General features: G+C 47.1%; 2 protein-coding genes across 5 annotated transcripts in view; one reads left to right on the top strand and one right to left on the bottom strand.

Moving 5' to 3' along the window:
• Positions 1 to 7,154: 7,154 nt before the first annotated feature.
• On the bottom strand, positions 7,155 to 10,217 carry Hps6 (HPS6 biogenesis of lysosomal organelles complex 2 subunit 3). The gene has a single exon (XM_034521556.2). The coding sequence runs from the start codon at positions 9,683 to 9,685 to the stop codon at positions 7,268 to 7,270; it is 2,418 nt and encodes an 805-aa protein (XP_034377447.1). The 5' UTR covers positions 9,686 to 10,217; the 3' UTR covers positions 7,155 to 7,267.
• Positions 10,218 to 14,717: 4,500 nt separating this feature from the next.
• Armh3 (armadillo like helical domain containing 3) overlaps positions 14,718 to 18,659 on the top strand; it is a 167,842-nt gene continuing 163,900 nt past the window's right edge. The window contains exon 1 of one of the 4 annotated variants that reach the window (XM_034520481.2): positions 14,718 to 14,901. The gene's annotated coding sequence lies outside the window, so the exon portion shown is untranslated. The remainder of the gene's footprint in view (positions 14,902 to 18,659) is intronic. The other 3 variants (XM_076922924.1, XM_076922898.1, XM_076922908.1) reach the window with 3 other exon arrangements.

Here is an 18,659-nt window from a genome sequence, read left to right as displayed (position 1 = left end):
GTTTGATCTTGGTAGTTGGGATATCTCCAAACAGCAATCCAGCAACGCAGCAGTCTCTTGGGGCTCTAGAATTTGTATATTCTCTTCAGATCCCCAGAATTCCAAACGTAAACTATCTTTCCATGGTAAAAAATCATGCCCCTGCCAGAGCATGAGACAAAATTATAGGTTAGCTGCTGTGGACAACCTGAAGCAGCCCCATATCTCTCACCTGGGATTAAAACTAAAACATAATCACATAACATTTCTGTGTTTTTAAAGAAACCAAAACATGTGGGGCACATACACACGTGTAGGTCAAACACTCATGGGCATATGACAAACAGCTGTCTGTGGTGGCTCCTGCTTTAATCCCAGCACTCAGGAGGCAGAGGCAGAGGGATTTCTGTGTGTTTGATGTCATCGTGGTCTACAGAGTGAGTTCTAGGACAGCCAGAGCTGCACAGTGAATCTCCCCATCTTGAAAAAAAAATACATACATACATACATACATACATACATACATACATACATACATATTTGAAGAAGACATAACACCAATAACTGGATTGGAGAATGGCTTATCAGGTAGGGCAGCAGCTACCAAGCCTGACACTGTGAGTTGGATTCCCAGAACCCACACACTTGAAGAAGAGCATTGACTTCGGCAAGTTGTTCAAGTTTTCTCTGACCTCCACCTACTTTCCTGGGTATCCCAACACAAGCATCCACAAAATAAATAAACTTTAAAAAGAAACATGCAAAAATCAAAATCAAAAGAAAAAAATTCCAGAACAAAACAAAAGTGGGGTACAGGCCTGAAATCTTAATACTTACCAGGCAGGGGGCAGGGCATCGAGCAGTAATTCAAGGCCAGTCTCAGATACAATGCAAAGTTTGAGGCTGACTATGGCCACTTGAGACACTGTCTCAATAAGCCAGAAATAGGGTGTGGTGGAGTGATCATTCCTGTAATCATAGAGGCAGGAAGATCTGAAGTCCAAGGTCATGCTTGGCTATATAGCAAGAGCTATCTAGAAGGGAAGAGAGAGAATTGGAAAACAAAACAAAACAAAAGAGCTTTGCTGGCCTTCCCCCAATCCCAGGAACAGTAAGTATCACACTAACTCAAACTTGGGGCGACTGTGTATAGAGCTGAGAGTCTAGAGCTACCCCAGGCTCCCTCCCTTTCTTTGTGACCACTTAGGTCACTAGGAACCAAACTCTAGAGTATCTGCATACCTGTCTTAGGTAGGGTTTCCATTGCTGTGAAGAGACACCATGACCAAGGCAATTCTTATAAAGGACAACATTTAGTTGGGGCTGACTTATATTTTTAGAGGTTCAGTTCATTCTCATCATAGCAAGAACTACTGTAACAGACAGGCAAGACTTGGTGCTGGAGAAGAAGCTAAGCATTCTGCATCTTGATTCGAAGGCAACCAGAAGGAGACTCTCAAAGCCCACCCCCACAGTGACACACCTCCTCTAAACAAGGCCACACCTCCTAAGAGTGCCACTTCCCATGGGCCAAGCATATTCAAACCACCAAAATAGAATCTCTCTCTCTCTCTCTCTCTCTCTCTCTCTCTCTCTCTCTCTCTCTCTCTCCTTTCTTTCTCTCTCTCTTTCTTTCTTAAATTTACATTATTTATAAGAGTATACTGTAGCTCTCTTCAGACACACCAAAAGAAGGCATTAGATCCCATTATACATGGCTCTAAGCCATCATATGGTTGCTGAGAATTGAACTCAGCACCTCTAGAAGAGAAGTCAGTGCTCTTAACTGCAGAGCAGAGGCATCTCTAGTGCTACCTCCCCCCCCGGCCTTTTTTTTTTTTTTTTTTTTTTTTTCTGAGATAAGGTTTCTCTGCATAATCTGCAGACTATGCCTTAAGGGTTGTCTATCTCATGGCCCACATTGAATACATGTGATTGGTCTTGGAGCACTCCCAAGTTCAGTACCCAACTCCTACTCCCCCTGATGCCCCTGTCCCCTGGACCTTTATTGACTCAGGCTTTCCTGTCTTTCCTTCTGGTGTGGGGAATTGAAGCCCCGAGTAGTGCTACTATGTCCTGCTATTTCCTTCGATCCCCTTCTCCCAACATGGTTCTTACTGAGCTGACCCTACCACTGCCCAGATCACCTATTCCTTCTCTGAGGCCCATCTGGATGTTTATGCCTAGATCAACCAGTTGGTCAGGCTGGCTTATGGAGAAACAGGAAGAAGGCCTTTTCGTCTAGGCACTAGGGACCTGTTAGATCCTGTATCCAATGATGAGGCTACAGAACTACAGATAACTATGGTGTCAGCCTTCAAGAAACTTGAATACTAGTTAGGGAGATGAACAAATAAGTGGGTAACCAGAACATCAAAGAAGAGCACCTGGAAAGAAGACTGTTAGGAAGGAGGCAGGGCCAGACCTGAAGGAAGGCAGATGTCTGCCAGGACTTTGGCTTTTACACTGAACATTAAAGTAATGAATGAATGGAAGTCCATCAGATTTGTTTGTTTAACTTTCTGGGTGACTAAGGTGTGGTGGTACACACCATTAAATCCCAGAACTCAGGAGGCAGAGGCAGATAGATCTCTGTGAATTTGAGGCCAGCCTCGTCTACATCAAGAGTCCCAGGACAGCCAGAAATATATAGTGAGACTCCATTTCAAACAAACAAACAAACAAACAAACAAACACAAACAAAAAAAATTAGCTACAAGGAGACAGAGCTACCAATTGAAAGCCATTGTAATAGTCTCAATGACATGTGGTCTAAGTCACGCCAAAGGACACATGTCTTAACTTTTCTATTACTGGGATAAGATACCCATGATTGTGGGGAGCCGACAGGAGGCGGATATCATCCTTGCAGCCATCTTGAGCCATATACCCTGATAAGAGATTTGATTACAATAGCCTACAACAGCTGAGCACACTCTGATAACATCTTGCTTTAGATACCCAGGATCTTCCTTTGGATGTGTGAGACTTAAAGGTGTGTGACTTAAGGGCGTGACTTAGAGATCAGATTTAGAGACAAGGCCTAAGGGCATGACTTAAAGGCGTGACTTAGAGGTGTCGCTTACAAGTGAGACATATAAAAGGCGAGAGGCAGACAGAAGAACAGAGAATCAGACAACAGATTATTAGGCACTTGGGAGTACAACTTGGATCTAGGAATTAGGTTAGACAGTACAACTTGGAGTACAACTTGGAGTAGGAATTAGGCATTGAGGAAGAAGACACTTGGACTAGAGAACTCAGAACAGATGATTATTAGGTATTAGGCACTTGGAAGAAGAGCACTTGAGACTTGGAGCTGGAAGAATTATAAGGTATTAGGCAAAGAGAATTAGACATTAGGCACTTAGCACTTGGAAGAAGAAACTTGGAACTTGGAGGCACTAGGGACTAGGAACTCAAGACTTGGGGCTTGGAGAGAAGAAGAGAGACTGAAGAATAAACGGGATTGAATCACACTGTCTGGTCTCCATTCTTCACGTCCATCCTCACACTCTCTCTCTTGCTGAACCCCGACCAGCAGACTGGAGCAGCTTGGGGCAGTGCAGGCTCTAACAAGTTAGTCCCCAAGGCTTTTGGCAGTGCGGGTCCAACATTGACAGAATGGTCCGAGACACTTTGGACCCCAAACATGGGGTAGAGCAGTTCTCAACATTTCTGGCTCCAAGCATGTGGCAGCTCGGCCGCAACACATGATCAACTTATAAAATGAAAGTATTTAATTTGGGACTCAGAGTTCCATAGGGTTAGAGTCAATGGATACCACAGTGGGGAACAGGCTGCAGGCAGCCATGGCATGGAGGAGTAGCTGAGAACTTACATCTCCTGACCCACAAGTGTAGGAGGAGCTAAGGTGGGAGGAGTAAGGAGAGGAAGAGGAGGAGTAAAGAGAGGAGGAGGAGAAGGAAGAGGAGGAGCTAAGGGAGATACTGAGAATGAGAGAGGGGGACATGGAGGCTGATGTTCGCTTGTCTGTAGCAGTCAAAGGTAGTTGGTATATCTAGGTTGGGTATTGGATCACACTTCTGATTGTAAGGGCATCTTGTTATTGATGATTACTAAATATATAAGCCTTTGGATAATTTAAGCATTAGAGTCTCATTTTCTTACTGGGCCCACATGGTTGGCAGTATGGTCAGGGCAATGCCCAGCCTTGAAGAGACAGTGTGGAAGATTGGCAGAGCCATCTCCCACGCTGTCGTTTCGTGGGTGGCAGGGCTGGTGTCTCTGGCTGTTTCTAGCCGCTGTGCGCACGTGGCCTCTGGCCTTGCAACATGGCGGCTGAGGCTAGGCCACCGGTGGCCGTTTTTTAAAATAATTATTACAACACAAAAGCACTTGGTCACCACTCTGAAGGCCCTCTCACATACTCCACCAAAACACAGTGGACATTCACGTCTCTGGAATGTTCTCAGAGTCTTGAAATGCAGCTTGGGATCACTTGCATAGTTCACAGTGGAGGCAGTCAGGGTGAATATAACCAAGCATCCAGCCTGGAAAAGTAGGTAGAGATTTGCTGGGTGTGGTGGTGGACATCTTTAATCCCAGTACTCAGGAAGCAGAGGCAGAAGGATCTCTGTGAGTTTGAGGCCTGGTCTACAAAGAGAGTTTCAGGATAGCCAGGGCTAGAGAAACCCTGTCTCTAAAAAACAAAACAAAACAAAACAAAAAAACAAAAACAAAAGACTGGAGAGATGGCTCAGTGGTTAAGAGCACTGACTGTTCTTCCAGAGGTCCTGAGTTCAATTCCCAGCAACCACATGGTGGCTCACAACCATCTGTAATGGGATCTGAAGATAGTGACAGTGTATTCATATACATAAAGTAAATAAATCTTAAAAAAAAAAAAAAAAAAAAACAAACCCAAACCCCCAAAGCAAACAAAAAGGAGGTAAAAATTCACATCTAAGTCTAGAACCTCACTAATGAGTAGCCCTGAAGAATTTCAAGTCATACAACTCTAAGGAAAAAGTTGGCCTGTATGTATGTATGTCCCTTAGGGCCAAGAAGTATAATTCTTGCTTTTCCTAGCACAGGAGGAGGCTGGAGCCAAACCCAAAGATTTGAAGAAAATTATAACTCAATAGTATCACAAGGAGGGAGCAGCTTCCCACTGAGGAGTATGATGGAACCTTTGCCAGACTGGGAAAGGTCTGGTATGGCAACTGAGGGAACTGTTCCTAGTCCTGGGAAAAACAGCCTAAAGCCCAGTAGCTTGATTCTAGGTGTTGGTAGATAGTCAGGTCAGGACAAGAGCCATCAGAGCCCTGGATGAGACCAAACTGTAATCCTAAGACTGCAGAGAGGCAGCCATGCACATGAGCTAGCTGCCTTCGGCTCTCCGTGAGACTGAGGAACTCAGACCAAGCAACTGTGGGATTGACTCAGAAGCTCAGAGGAACTGAGAGGCTGAGAAATTGTCCCTAGACCACTGTGAGCCTAAGTCTAATTTAGGCTCAGAGTGAGGATGAATAGGATCAAAGCTGCAGGTTCTGAGGATAAAGTTGGGCAAGGACTACTTGGTACCTAGGATTTGTCTCAGTATCAGGGTCCTAATTGGAGCCACGAGCAGGTAGGGAGGACACAGGGATATCAGGGATTATCTATCTATCTATCTATCTATCAATCAAGATTTATGTATATGAGTACACTGTAGTACACTTCAGACACACCAGAAGAGTGCATTGGATCTCATTACAGATGGTTGTGAGCCATCATGTGGTTGCTGAGAATTGAACTCAGAACCTCTAGAAGAACAGTCAGTGCTATTAACCATCTGATCTCTCTCCACTCATGGGATAATCTTCTTGTGTACCACATAAAGGTTGTTTTTGTATTATTCAAATACTGATTTCTACACTGGCAAGGAGTTGAGTACAGGCCAGACTTTGGTATTGTTATTTTTATAAAGCATCACCTGTCTCAGTATTTTGTAAACATTCTTCTCCAGTACCTTCTGATTGGTCAATAAAGAGCTGATCAGCCAATGATCTGGGCAGAAGAGAATAGGGAGGGACAATTGACTTGGGTGTGGGGGTATGTGTCCTGGGGAGGAGGGCACCTTGAGGAAGGAAGGGAAGAGGGCCATGAGGTAGAGGGTTCAGAGGGAGTCATGATGAATAGGTCACCAAGGGAGTGAGTTTTCCATGAAGGTAGACAGACTAAAAGGGAGCCAAGGACAGACTAAAAGCAAGTAACACCAGGCCTGTGGTTGGGATATAGCTCTCTTAGATGGTTAGAATAGCTCAGAACCGGCCCAGCTTAGGCTTGCAGTTTGTTAATAAAAATACCAGATCTCTGTGTCTATTATTTGGGAGCTAGAATAGGTTGCAGAAGGTGGAGAAACACCCTGAAGTTAATTGGAAGCAAAAGGGGTGTAGCAAGCCCCTAGAAAATTCTACTATAAGAGGCTACTTGGGTAGAAGTGGGCAGAGACCACAGCCTCTTTAGAGGGGTCTTGTTAACAGATCCAGAGAAACAAGAACTTGGTTGCTGCTGCTATTTCTTGGCTTAGGGAGTCACCAGAAGTATGAGTCCATCTCAAGAGCTTTGTAGTCCATCTGTCTGTCCGCCCCACCTCCCCAGCAGTGACTCATTTTATTGCTAGTCTGGGGCTCTACAGACAACTCCCCTGTCTGTATAAACCAGGGGCTGTTCAAGAAAACCTGGGGGAAAGTAAGCATGGGCTCAGCCAAGGGCAGAGGAGACCCAGGTAAACAAAGCTGCAGCTCCCTGGAGTCCTTTCCTTGATGTCCTAGAGAAGCCAGCACTAGGTAAGGAGGTTGTGAAGGTCCAGATGGGCAGGCACTGCTGGGCTATGGAGTGAGATGGCTCACATGTTAAAGCCTCTATGTTTTGATATACTTGGCCAAGCTCTTTAATCTTTCTAGCCAGCTATTTCTTCCCTCTAGAAAATCAGAGATATTAATACTTCACCAGTGGAGTTATGAGAAGCATTAAACGCGAGATTCTATAAAGGTCCACAGGTTTCCTAGCACATGGGAAACACTCATGATGATTGTTTTCATGCCCTGAAGTGGCTGATTTATGCACGAGATCCAGATTCAACCATTCCCTCTATTAACTGCAACCCTTAGTTGTTCAAAACTAACATGCACAAAAATAAATAAATAAATAAAACCTGTGAATATACTTGGTATTTGCATATGTATTTTAAAAATTGTTCTACAACAGACAGTATTGCACACACAAGTTCCACCTTTGTGCTTTCCAACTCTGGGTACCCTTCCCTGTGCATCTCTGTGCTCTACGAATGAACTCCCATGTCAGCTGCACCGAGCCCCTGTCCAGATGGGACCCAGGCTTCCTTTCCTGGGAGGTCTGACGCCTGGAGATTAGTAGTAGGTCCACGAGGTGGGGTAGGGGGTGGAGTGCCTGAATCCCATAGGATGTCCTCATAGGTGCTTTGAACTGGGCCAGAGGGCCTTCCTTGAGCTCCAGTCTGTTCTAGCAGGGCTCTGACCAAGCCGACTGTGAGAGGGGGCTCTGCTCCAGGCTCAGGGAAAGGGGTGGCTCCCACATCATCTGGGAGATGTGTCCTCAGTAGAAGCAGGAGCTCATCTGGAGCCACTTCTGGCGGGCACAGGCGACAGAGGAGAGGGAGGTGTGCATCGAGGCGGCGGTGCTGGGCAAACTCAGCCAGCAGCAGCTTAAAGATCTCACTTCGAAGCAAGGGGCTGGAGGAGTCCAGGGCCAGGCCGGCCTCCAGAGCCCGTTCCCACTGTTCCTTCTTTATCAGCTGTCTTATAGCTTGCAGCACAGCTTTGGGTCGCCCACTGCCCAGAAGCAACTCGAGTTCTAGAGCCTCGGGTCTCTTCCCTTCCTCACCTAGCACTGTCAGGGCTCGGCGATAAAGGGGCAGACTGGGGCCTTCAGCCCCCCAGCCTGGACCACCCTGTTGCTGTGCCAGTTTCACAAATGGGGGGAGCCACTGAGGCTCTAGCTGGCCTAGGCACTGACACAGGAGTTCAAAGGGCGGCAGTATTCCATTGGGGTGTTCCTTTCCAGCCGTTGGGGCCCTTAGTACCTTCTTCCATACATCTGGGGGTGCTTGGGACCTCAGCCTGCCACTCCTATCTGGCTGGAGCTGCAGGGCCTGGAGGGTAGCACTCCAAGCTGCAGTAGGAAGGGCTTGGAAGATGGTGTTCAACTGGGCCAGCTGTTCTCCTGTCAACTGCGTTCTCAGCAGGCGTGTCACCTCATGCTCCGCTAACTCAGTCCAGCCGGCCTCTTCATCATCCCCAGCCACCAGCTGGGCCTTGAGCTGTTCTATACTCCGATAATCTCGAAGCTCAGCCCTCAGGGTGGTCAACAGTGTAGACGGGGGCAGGTGGCCCTGGAGGATGGAGGCCAAGGCCTGAGGAGCCCGAAACATGCTGTTGTGTCTCAGCTCTTCTGGGGTAAGCTGGGTACCTCGAAGGCTCCGACGCTGGTAGTACCCACAAGCCTCCTCAAACACCAGATCCTTGTCTGAGGGCAGCTCAAGGCCTTGGGGAGCTTCCCAACACACACAAAAGAGACCCAAGGCTGAAAGCAAACGGAGAGCTCCTCGGGGCTCCAACTCTTCCTCATTCTTCATGCCAGGGGCTGGAGGCTCCAGCAGATGTACTCTGTCTGTACTGAGAACCTTCCTTTCCAACAGCTGCCCACTGCTCATGTCCAGTAGTTCCAAGGTGGAGCCCAGGACACAGGCTAAAGTGCCGTGAAATGTTCCCAGGGCTGCAGAGCCTTCTAGGCCCACAGGGGCCTCCTGCAGGATTCCCACGGTTCGAGTACCACCATGGCAGTGCACTAGGCTCACCTTACCTTTCAAGTCAAGCAACAATAAGCCCTTCGAAGATGGGGCCCAAGTGTGTACCGCCAGTGGCTCCCTGGGGGACAGGAATCCAGGAAGACCTCGAAGCAGGATCCGAAAGTCCCAAGTATCCCCTTGTTTGGGATTCAGGCTTTTACTGTGAGAAAGACCAAGAGATGGGGCAGCAACTATTACCTTTCCCTTGCTTGGGCTCCAGATGAGCAGAACATGGGCCACACCAGGCCAAGTGGTGGTAGTAGGCACCAGGAAGAGGTCCTTGCGAGAGGCTATCAGCCCAAAAGAGGGGCAGTGGTGCAGCAGGATGTGGGTGCAGCCTAGTTTGGTGCCAGCCTCCCCACTGGTCTCCAGGGTCTTGACGCACACACAGTGGTTGAAGTCCACTGGAAGCTGCTCTGGTTGGTCCTCAACGCCAGGCTGACGCTCCTCGCACCAAACTAGGCGGCCTCGGGTTGCTGCCACGGCCATCACGCGGGCTCCACCAGCCGGACACAACTCAGTGCTCTGAAGTAGCTTCCATCCAGGCTCCATCCCCACACCCCATACCTCTGCTAGGCCACTTTCCCATACCAAGATCAGCGCGGGTCGCGCCAGCCACGGCACGAAAAAGGCGTCCAGCGGCGAAGGGTCGCCCTCCGGCCAGGCACGCTCCAGCGGCAGGCCCGGCCCACGCACAGCCACTAGAAGTTGCGGGGCGGGCGATCCCGGGGGTCTTAATAGCAGCAAGTGGCGGCCGTCAGGGCTGCAGCGGACTAGGACAGCTGGGTCCCCAGACAACAGCTCGCGGAGCCGGGCCGCGCCGGTGAAGTTGCTCAGATCCGAAAGTAGGCGCAGAGTTCCTGCACGCTTCATGACGCCTCTGGCGCAGGAGCTTGCCAAGGCCTGATCGCCCAGTGGGGCGAGGCCTGGCTGCTAGTCCGTGGTACCCGGGGGAGTGCAGGGCTGACACTTCCGTCTCTGGTGAATGAGGTGAGCCAAGCCCTTGACTGAATGCTGACTCCGCCCGGCCCCGCCCCGCCAGGCGAGGTCCGGAATTGCCCCAGGGCACGCCCCGCAAGCGCTGCACGCTGTGGGCGGGGCTGCGGGAAGATCTCCTAGGGAGGAGCATCCGGAGCACCCAAAGCACCCCAGGGTCCCGGGCTCCGGACTCAAGTTCCCTAGGCATTGTGAGGATGTGTCAAAGCGTCCCTTCTTTCTAATGCTCGCTCTTTCACCTTATTTGTGGTTGAGTACTAACACTATATCAGCCCTGAGCAAAATAACAAATCTCAACCTCCTGGATATTTAGTGGAAAACCTGTAAGGTTAACCCTCCACTCACTGTGTATGTATACCAGATTGGCCACGAATTCAGAGGTCCACCCGTCTCTGCCTCCCAAGTGCGGTGATTAAAGTAGTTCGCCACTCCACCCCTGGTCTTTATATATATGTTTTAAATTTGAAGTTAGCACACAAAGTAATGAATCTCATTATAACATCCCCCTCCTCCATATTCCTGCGTGCACCTGTGGAGGCCAGAGGTCAGCCTCGGTGTCTTTCCTCAGAAGCCATCTGTCTACATTGTTTTGAGACAACTTCATTCACTAGGACCTCTCACCCATTAGGTTGTGCTAGCCAGCCAATGAACTCCAGAGATCCTCTTGCTCCAGTCTCCCACGCTGGGATTAGAGGCTCAAACTGCTAATACCAAGCATTGCGAATAGAATTAGCGTCTTAAGCTTTTGTGGTACACACTTTATTGACTGAGCTATTGCAGGCATTTTCACACATACATATGATTATACTTTGTTTCTGTCCATTGCCTTCTTTATTAAAATTTTAAGTTATATTAAATTGTGTGTGAGTCTGTGTGTCTGTGTGCGTGCAATATTATGGGCATATGCCACAACACCCATATGGAGGCCAGAGGACAACTTTAGGAGCTGGATGGGGCTGGGCGGAGTCAACAATTTTGCCTTCTACTGCATGGGTCCTGTGGTGGTCTGAATAAGAATGGTCTCCCACAGACTCATACATTTGAATACTTAGTCATGAGGGAGTGGCACTACTTGGGAAGAATTAGGATTAGTTATGTATGGCCTCCTTGGAGGAAGTGTGTCACTGGCAGTGGGCTTTGAGATTTCAAAACCCCATGCCAGGCCCAGGCTCTCTCTCTGCCTTCGGATGGGATGTAGCGCTTAGTTAGCTACAGTGCCAGGTGCACCACCATGCTTTCTGCTAATGGTGATAATGGAGTGAAACTGTAAACAAGCCCCCAGTTAAATGTTTTCTTTTATAAGAGTTGCTGTGGTTGTGGTATCTCTCTCTTTACAGCAATAGCACAGTGACTGAGGCAGGGGTCAAGGATCTAACTCAGGTGTCAGAGCACGGTTCACAGGTGAAGCTGTGTGAGGAGCTGAGGCCTTGTGGGAAAACTCCAAGTAAACAAGACTCTTGTAACCTCTGGTCCTTCATAACGTGGGTTGTTCTTGGAATGTGCTTCTGCACCCTTCCCACCTGTATCGGAGAGGAGTAAATTAACTTGTACTGTTGATTACAACTGTGTATTGTTACTTGTTTATATGCTTCTGTGGAAAACATGCTTTGCCACATGCGGTGTTCCTTGGGACTGTACGCTTTACTTAGCTGACTCCTTTTAACCCTTAGAGTATAAATTGTCTGATGCACTGAATAAAGTTGGCTATGGCATAAAACTTAAGTTCACCCCATCTTCAGGCCGGCTGGCTCTCCCAGGCTCACACTGCCAACTAGAGTGGTGACAGGCTCAGCAGCATTACTGAAAGTCTGTACTCACCAACTGAGGTATTTCCTCAGCTCCTTAAGTATTACATTTTTTGAGACAAATTCTCATTCTGTAGCCTGGGTTGTCCTTGATCCCTTAACAATTCCTCTGTCTCAGCTTCCCAAATACTGGAATTATAAGGTGTTGCTCTCGTCTCTGCATGAATGACCATTCCCTGCTCCAAAAATACTGAGTTATTTGTAAGCTTCCCCTGCTTTGGGAAAGGGGACATTTTTTTTAAAAAGATTTATTTTGATTTTGGGGTTTTGAAGAGATGGTTCAGCCATTGAGAACACTGTTTTTCAAGGGAACCTGAATTTGGTTCTCAGTACCCTCATCAGGCAGCTCACAAGTGCCTGCAACTCTAGCTACAGGAAATCAGACCCTCTCTTCAGGCCTGTCCAGTCAACCAGCCACACACAGGTGGCACACAACACACAGAAATAGAAATTAAAATCTTAAAGATTTATTTTAATGTGTGAATGTGTGTATGCCACATGTGTGTGGGTGCTTAATGAAGCCAGAAGAGGACATCACACCCCCCAGCAGAGGACACTATACCTCCCTGGGGCTGGGGTTACAGGTGGTTGTCGGCCATCTGATAGTGAGTGCTAGAAACTGAATTAAGGCCTCTGGAACTCAGCAGCAAGTACTCTTTTTTTTTTTTTTTTTTTTTTTTTTCCGAGACAGGGTTTCTCTGTGTAGCTCTGCCTGTCCTGGAACTCACTCTGTAGACCAGTCTGGCCTCCAACTCAGAAACCGGCCTGCTTCTGCCTCCCAAGTGCTGGGATTAAAGGCGTGCGCCACCACTGCCCTGCACAGCAAGTGCTCTTAACTACTGAGCCATGTCTCTAGCCTTGATTTTTTTTAATGTATGTGCACATCTATGCAAATGTATGTCATATGTGTGCAGGTTCCCTTGAAGTTACAGCGAATTGTGAACTGTCTGATGTTGTTGAGAATCCAACTCAAGTCCTCTGCAAGAGCCTCAAGAATTCTTTTTTTGTTTTGTTTTTGTTCTTGTTTTTGAGGCAGAGTTTCTTTATGTGGCCCTGGCTATCCTGGAACTCACTGTGTAGACCATCAGGCTGTCTTCAAATTCAGTATCTGCCTTCCTCTGTCTCCCAAATGCTGGTGCCACCACTGTCTGGCTCACCAAGTATTCTTAACAGCTGAGTCATCCCTCCAGTCTCTGAATTTTCAAGCAGGTCTCCCTTTTGTAGCTCAGGCTAACATTGAACTTACTTTGTAGCCTATCTGTGTACTCTCTGCATTCTTCTGCCTCAACATCCCCAGTATTGGTATCACAAGTCTGTGACACCACACACAGCTCCAAAGATATGTCTATTTCCTTTTTCCTCTGAGGCATTTGACAGCCTGGTTCATCTTCTTCCCCATTCCTAGGCCAGCCCCCTTTTCTTGGCTTAAGCCATTACTTTCACGCCAATGGCTCTAAAGTATCATTTAGCTACAATCTAGTAGCTGGGCTGAGTACCAATGAACAGTATCTAGCGGTCTACTAGATACTTCTGTCTGGACATCTCACAGACATTTTGATCCTAATGTGCCCTTAATATCATCTTCCTGCCTAAAATAGTTTTTCCTCCAGTGGCTCTTGTTGCCATAGGTCTCTTTTTATCTTTTTGTTTGTTTGTTTTTAAGACAAGGTTTCTCTGTGTAGTCCTGGCTGTCCTGGGACTTGCTCTGTAGATCAGGATGGCCCAGAACTCCCAGAGATCTTCCTATTTCTGCTTTCAGGGTGCTGGGATTAAAGGCATGCACCACCACTGTCTGGTTACCTTTAATCACTAAATTCTAATCATGTCCTCATTTACCCTGACTACTCAAGGCAGGATTCCTTCCTTTCCCCTCCCTTTCTCCTTCTTTTCCATTTCCTTCTCTTTGTCTCTCCCCTTATTTGATTTTTTTTTAAGGCTTATTTATTTATATGAGTACACTGTAGCTGTAATCAGACACACCAGAAGAAGGCATTGAATCCCATTACAGATGGTTGTGAGCCACTATGTGGTTGCTGGGAATTGAACTCAGGACCTCTGGAAGAGCAGTCAGTGCTCTTAATCGCTGAGCCATTTATCCAGCCCCCTTATTTGATTTTTAAAAATGTGTATTGGTGCTTTGCCTTTATCTATGTGTACTTTGTGTGTGCCTGGTGCCTATAGAGGCCAGAGATGGTCTCAGGATGGGAGTTACAGGCAGTTGTGAGCTGTCACATGAGTGTTGGGAATTGAACTTGGGTCCTCTGTGAAAACAGCCAATGCTCTTAACTGGTAAACCGTATTTGCTGATAGGATCTCTTTCTAAGTGGTGGTGGTACACATCCTTAATCCCAGCACTTGGGAGGCAGAGGCTGGTGGATCTGAGTTTGAGGCCAGCTTGGTCTACAGAGCAAGTTTCAGGACAGCCAGGGCTACATAGAGAAACTTTGTCTTGGAAAACCTAAAAAAAGATAGAAACTCTTGTAGCACAGCCTGCCCTTGAATTCGCTGTAAAGATGGAGTTAATCTTGAACCTCTGATCCTCCTATCTCTAGTTCTGAAGGGCTGGGATTAACAGAAGTGAAGCATCACGCTTGGTTATCTACATTATATTCTATTAGATTGCAGCTTCTATCACCTGTGCTGGCTAATTTTTTTGTCAGCTTGAGACAGGAAGAATCATCTGAGAGAAGGGAATCCTAAATGAGAAAATGCCTCCATAAGATTCGGTTGTAGGCTGGTCAGAATTTAAGACAACAACATCATCATCACCATCATCACCATCAAACATCACCATCAAACATCACCATCAAACATCACCATCATCATCACCACCACCATCCATCCACCATCACCATCATCACCATCATCATCATCATCATCCATCATCATCATCATCATCCATCATCATCATCATCATCATCATCATCATCATCATCATCAATAACAACAACAACAACAGCAACAACAACAGCAACAACAACAAACCTCTACTATAGCAGATTTAAAGCTAGTGACTTCAGGTGAAGGGCTAATTCTCTCGCGGTGTCTGTTGGGAGTTGTAGTTTTTGCGATGCTTGCTGGGAATCGTGGTCTGAGCCCGCTTCAGGAAGAGAGCGTGAAAGAACCTGAGGAGAGGAGGGTTTTAGGACCCGGCGGGGCGCGGCGGACTAGGGAAAAGTGTCGGAAGGTCGGGAACGCGCCGGTGAATCCCGAGCGGTGGCGGCGTCGCCGGAGTCGGGAGCGAGCAGGCCTGCGAGCTGCTAGGGTGCTAGAGAAGCCGGGGGCTCGGTAAGCGGCGCGGGCCCGGCCGGGTCCTCGGACCTGGCCCACCTCTGCGGGTCCGCCCTACTAGGCCTGGACCCAGAGGCGGCCCTGGGGGCGGGGCCTGAGTCTGCCGCGGAGACACGGGTGACAGGGCAGAGGGAGGGCTGCGGTTGCTCGGGCTGCCCGCGGCGGGAGGGTCGGGCCTGGGACCTCAGGATGCTCCTCGCTGCCTTCGAACGCCCGCTACCGGCTTGATCCTGCCCCCCAGAGGTTCCGCTGGGGCCTCGGGGCGGGCGAGGCGCTGACCTATGACCCCAGCGCTGGGCTGACCCGGAGCGGGTCAGCTCTTGGAGGAGAGTGCTCCTTCGAGAGAGGCCGGTCCCCGTGAAGTGTTCAGATGCCCTGGAAGGGCCGGGTCCTGCGTCTTCAGTCCTTTGCACCCACTTTTTGCAGAGTTAATAAACCCACTGCGCTTTCACGGGATGAGTGGGTGCAAGCCGGGAAACCCATCCCTTCCCTGGTATGACGAAGAAAGACAGTCAGTCACTGGGGAAGTTGTCCCTGGCGAATGGAACAGTGGTACTGAATTCAGCCATGTCCTAATAAAATGTTGCAGGACTATCGGGACCTCCCCAACTCTTCTTTACTAGAAAAAGTTTTAAACTTAAGTGTATTTTCCTTGCAAAATAGGGCAAGCTTGATGCTTAAACGTGGTTAGTGTTAGAGCCATGATGCATAGCGCTACAGTCCCTGGCTGGTTCAGAACTAGCTATGTAGACCAGGCTAACCTCAAACTCATAAAGATTCTTCTGGTTCTCTTTCTCAAATGCTGTGATTTCAGTGTACTCCACCATGCTAGGCTTGTCGCCTGCCCATGGTTTAGCACCGAGTGACTTGGAATTATCTTTGGTATGTTTTTGACTGACTGGATGTGTATGTGTAGTCATTTTCCAAGTGAAGGATTTCAAGATAGTAGATCTAACAAGGGATTTGATAACTCCTCTTAGGATAGTCAAGGGAGTTCTCATTTTAAGCCTTTAATGTGTTCTTAGGACAGCTACTGCACCTTGTCATGTTTAAATTTATTTTTTTTTTTGAGACAGGGTTTCTCTGTGTAGTTTTTGCTGTTAGCGATCTTTGTAGACTAAGCTGGCCTTGAACTTACAGAGATAACACATTGAGTTCAATCAAGGCAAGCCTGAACAGCTTAGTACTAAAAAACACCAAAAATGAAAACAAACCCTAGATAACTCAGAACTCAACATTTGGGATGCCTTGTTGGCTCAGAGGTTTAAGAACACTTACTCTTTCAGAAGACCCAAATGTGGTTTTCAGCTCCCACGCTAGGTAGCTCCTGGCTCACAGCTACCTGTAACTGGCTTCTGTGGGTGCCTGCACTTGAACACACACCCACATAAGACACAAACACACATATTAAAAAGCAATAGCACGGGGCTGGAGAGATGGTGGTTAAGAGCATTGTCTGCTCTTCCACAGGTCCTGGGTTCAATTCCCAGCAACCACATGGTGGCTCACAACCATCTGTAATGGGATCTGATGCCCTCTTCTGGTGTGTGTGAAGACACCTGTAGCTACAGTATACTCATATAAATAAATCTTAAAAAAAAAAAAAAAAAAAAAAACCATAAAAATGAGGAAAAATAACAACAGAAACCAACCCAGAATTTGGGGTTTCACACAGCACAGTTTAGGAATCCATAAAACTTGGAAAATATGACCAAATAACAAATGGGTTCAGGATATGTGAGGGGTAGCTGTTACTTCAGCACTCACTATTGAGCACTGACTTAGACTGACCTTAGCTCAGGGTGTGTGTTACATATCTGTGTGAAGGCATTTGTCCAGCATGAAGGGAAGATATGTGTGAACTACATGTTGAAGGTTAAGTAGGGGCTTTCACAATGAGGCATCTGTGTTGGAGAGAACAGCCTTTGCAGAGACATGGCATAAAGTTGAAGGGGGAAAACCAATATGGAATTTATGTGGAGGTCAGAAATGTTGGGAAATTGTCTAGAGGTGAGATTGAAAGGAGGGTAGGAAGCCACTGAAACTTAAGAAAATCCAAACTATGATTTCATGTGTATGTATGCTGCTTGTTTGTCTCTGTGTACCGTATGTATGCCTGGTGTCTACATAGACCAGAAGAGAGCATCAGATCCCTTGTAACTGGAGCTACAAACGACTATGAGCTGCCATGAGGGCACTATGAATTGAGCCCTGGTCCTCCTGTTTAAATTTATTTTATCTATTTAATTTTATTTTTAGAGACAGGGTTTCTCTGTGTAGCCTTGACTGTCCTGGAACTGGGTCTGTGAACTAGGCTGGCTTCAAACTCACAGAGATCCACCTGCCTCTGCCTCCTGAGCGTTGGGATTAAAGGTGTGTGCTACCACCACCCAGCTGAGGACCCACTATTCTTCTTTTTAATTATTTTTGTCTTTATTTTTCATTTCATGTGTATTGGTGTTTTGCCTGCGTGTATGTCTGTATGAGGGCGTCCAATCCCCTGGAACTTAGGGCCTTTTGCAAGGCACACACTTGGCCATCAGAGCTATTCTTTGAAACCCTCTTCCTTCAGTTTATTGTATTTATTTATTTATTTATTTATTTATTTTTGTGTGTATTTATTCCTGTGTTAACGGAGGCCAGACAAGGATATTGGGTGTCCTATCAGTCTGCCCTATTACCTTGAGACAGGGTCTTTCACTGAATCTGGAGCTAGATTTGCAGCCAGCAAGCCCCAGTGATCCTTCAGACTTTGTCCTTCATGGTGCTGGTGTTAGAGATATGTGTGTAGCCTTACCCAGCTTTTTATGTGAGTGTTGGGGATTAGAACTCAAATTCTCATGTCTGCTGAGCCATCTCTCTAGCTACCTCTACCTTTTAAAATTTTTGTTTGTTTTTTTGAAGCAGGATCTCATGCAGTCTGGATTGATCATTAAATTTGTTATATGAGGATATAAACTTTCTTTCTTTCTTTCTTTCTTTTTTTTTTCCGAGACAGGGTTTCTCTGTGTAGTCCTGGCTATCCTGGAACTCACTCTGTAGACCAGGCTGGCCTCGAACTCAGAAATCCGCCTGCCTCTGCCGGGCACAACACTTTAACACTGACAAATCAAAATTCATTTCTTTGAAGATAGTCCACTTGTGGCTGTCCTGGAACTTACTCTGTAGACCAGGCTGGCCTTGAACTCAGAGATCCTCCTACCTCCCAAGTGCTGGAATTAAAGACATGTACCACCAGCTACTTCTGCTTTTATTTATTTTATGTGTTATGTGTGTCAGTACTTATGTGTCATGGCATGCATGTGGAGGTCAAAGGACAACTTTCTCTGCCTGGTTTTCTCCTTCTACCTTGAGGGTTTCTGGAATTGAACTCAGGTCCTTGGGCTTGGCAGGGAAAGCTGAACTCAGCTTTCCCCATTGAGCCATCTTACTATCCCCTACTTCTGCTTTTAAATACAGACTAAATACAGTCTGAAGTAAGCACTGCTTACAGCATACATGAAATTAGGACACTGACATATATTGGCTCATGTGCTTAGTCTGATTCTGTGCTTATCAAGAAAATAGAGACAGTGATTTTTTTTTTTAATGTCATCTTGAGTTAGACTTTTTTGGATAAAGTGGGAATTTTGATTTTATGGTTTAGTTTGGACTTAGAATTATAAGGTCTGAAGATGCAGCTCCGCTGTAGAGTGTTTCTGTGTGTTCAAAGTCCTGTATTCAGTTTTAAGCATTGCCCACTCACTCCCTAAGGT

Source organism: Arvicanthis niloticus, chromosome 1 (assembly GCF_011762505.2).
Source record: "Arvicanthis niloticus isolate mArvNil1 chromosome 1, mArvNil1.pat.X, whole genome shotgun sequence".
Taxonomy (NCBI): Eukaryota; Metazoa; Chordata; class Mammalia; order Rodentia; family Muridae; genus Arvicanthis; species Arvicanthis niloticus.
The sequence above is the reverse complement of the archived record's forward strand: the minus strand, read 5'-3'. Positions and strand labels throughout refer to the sequence as shown.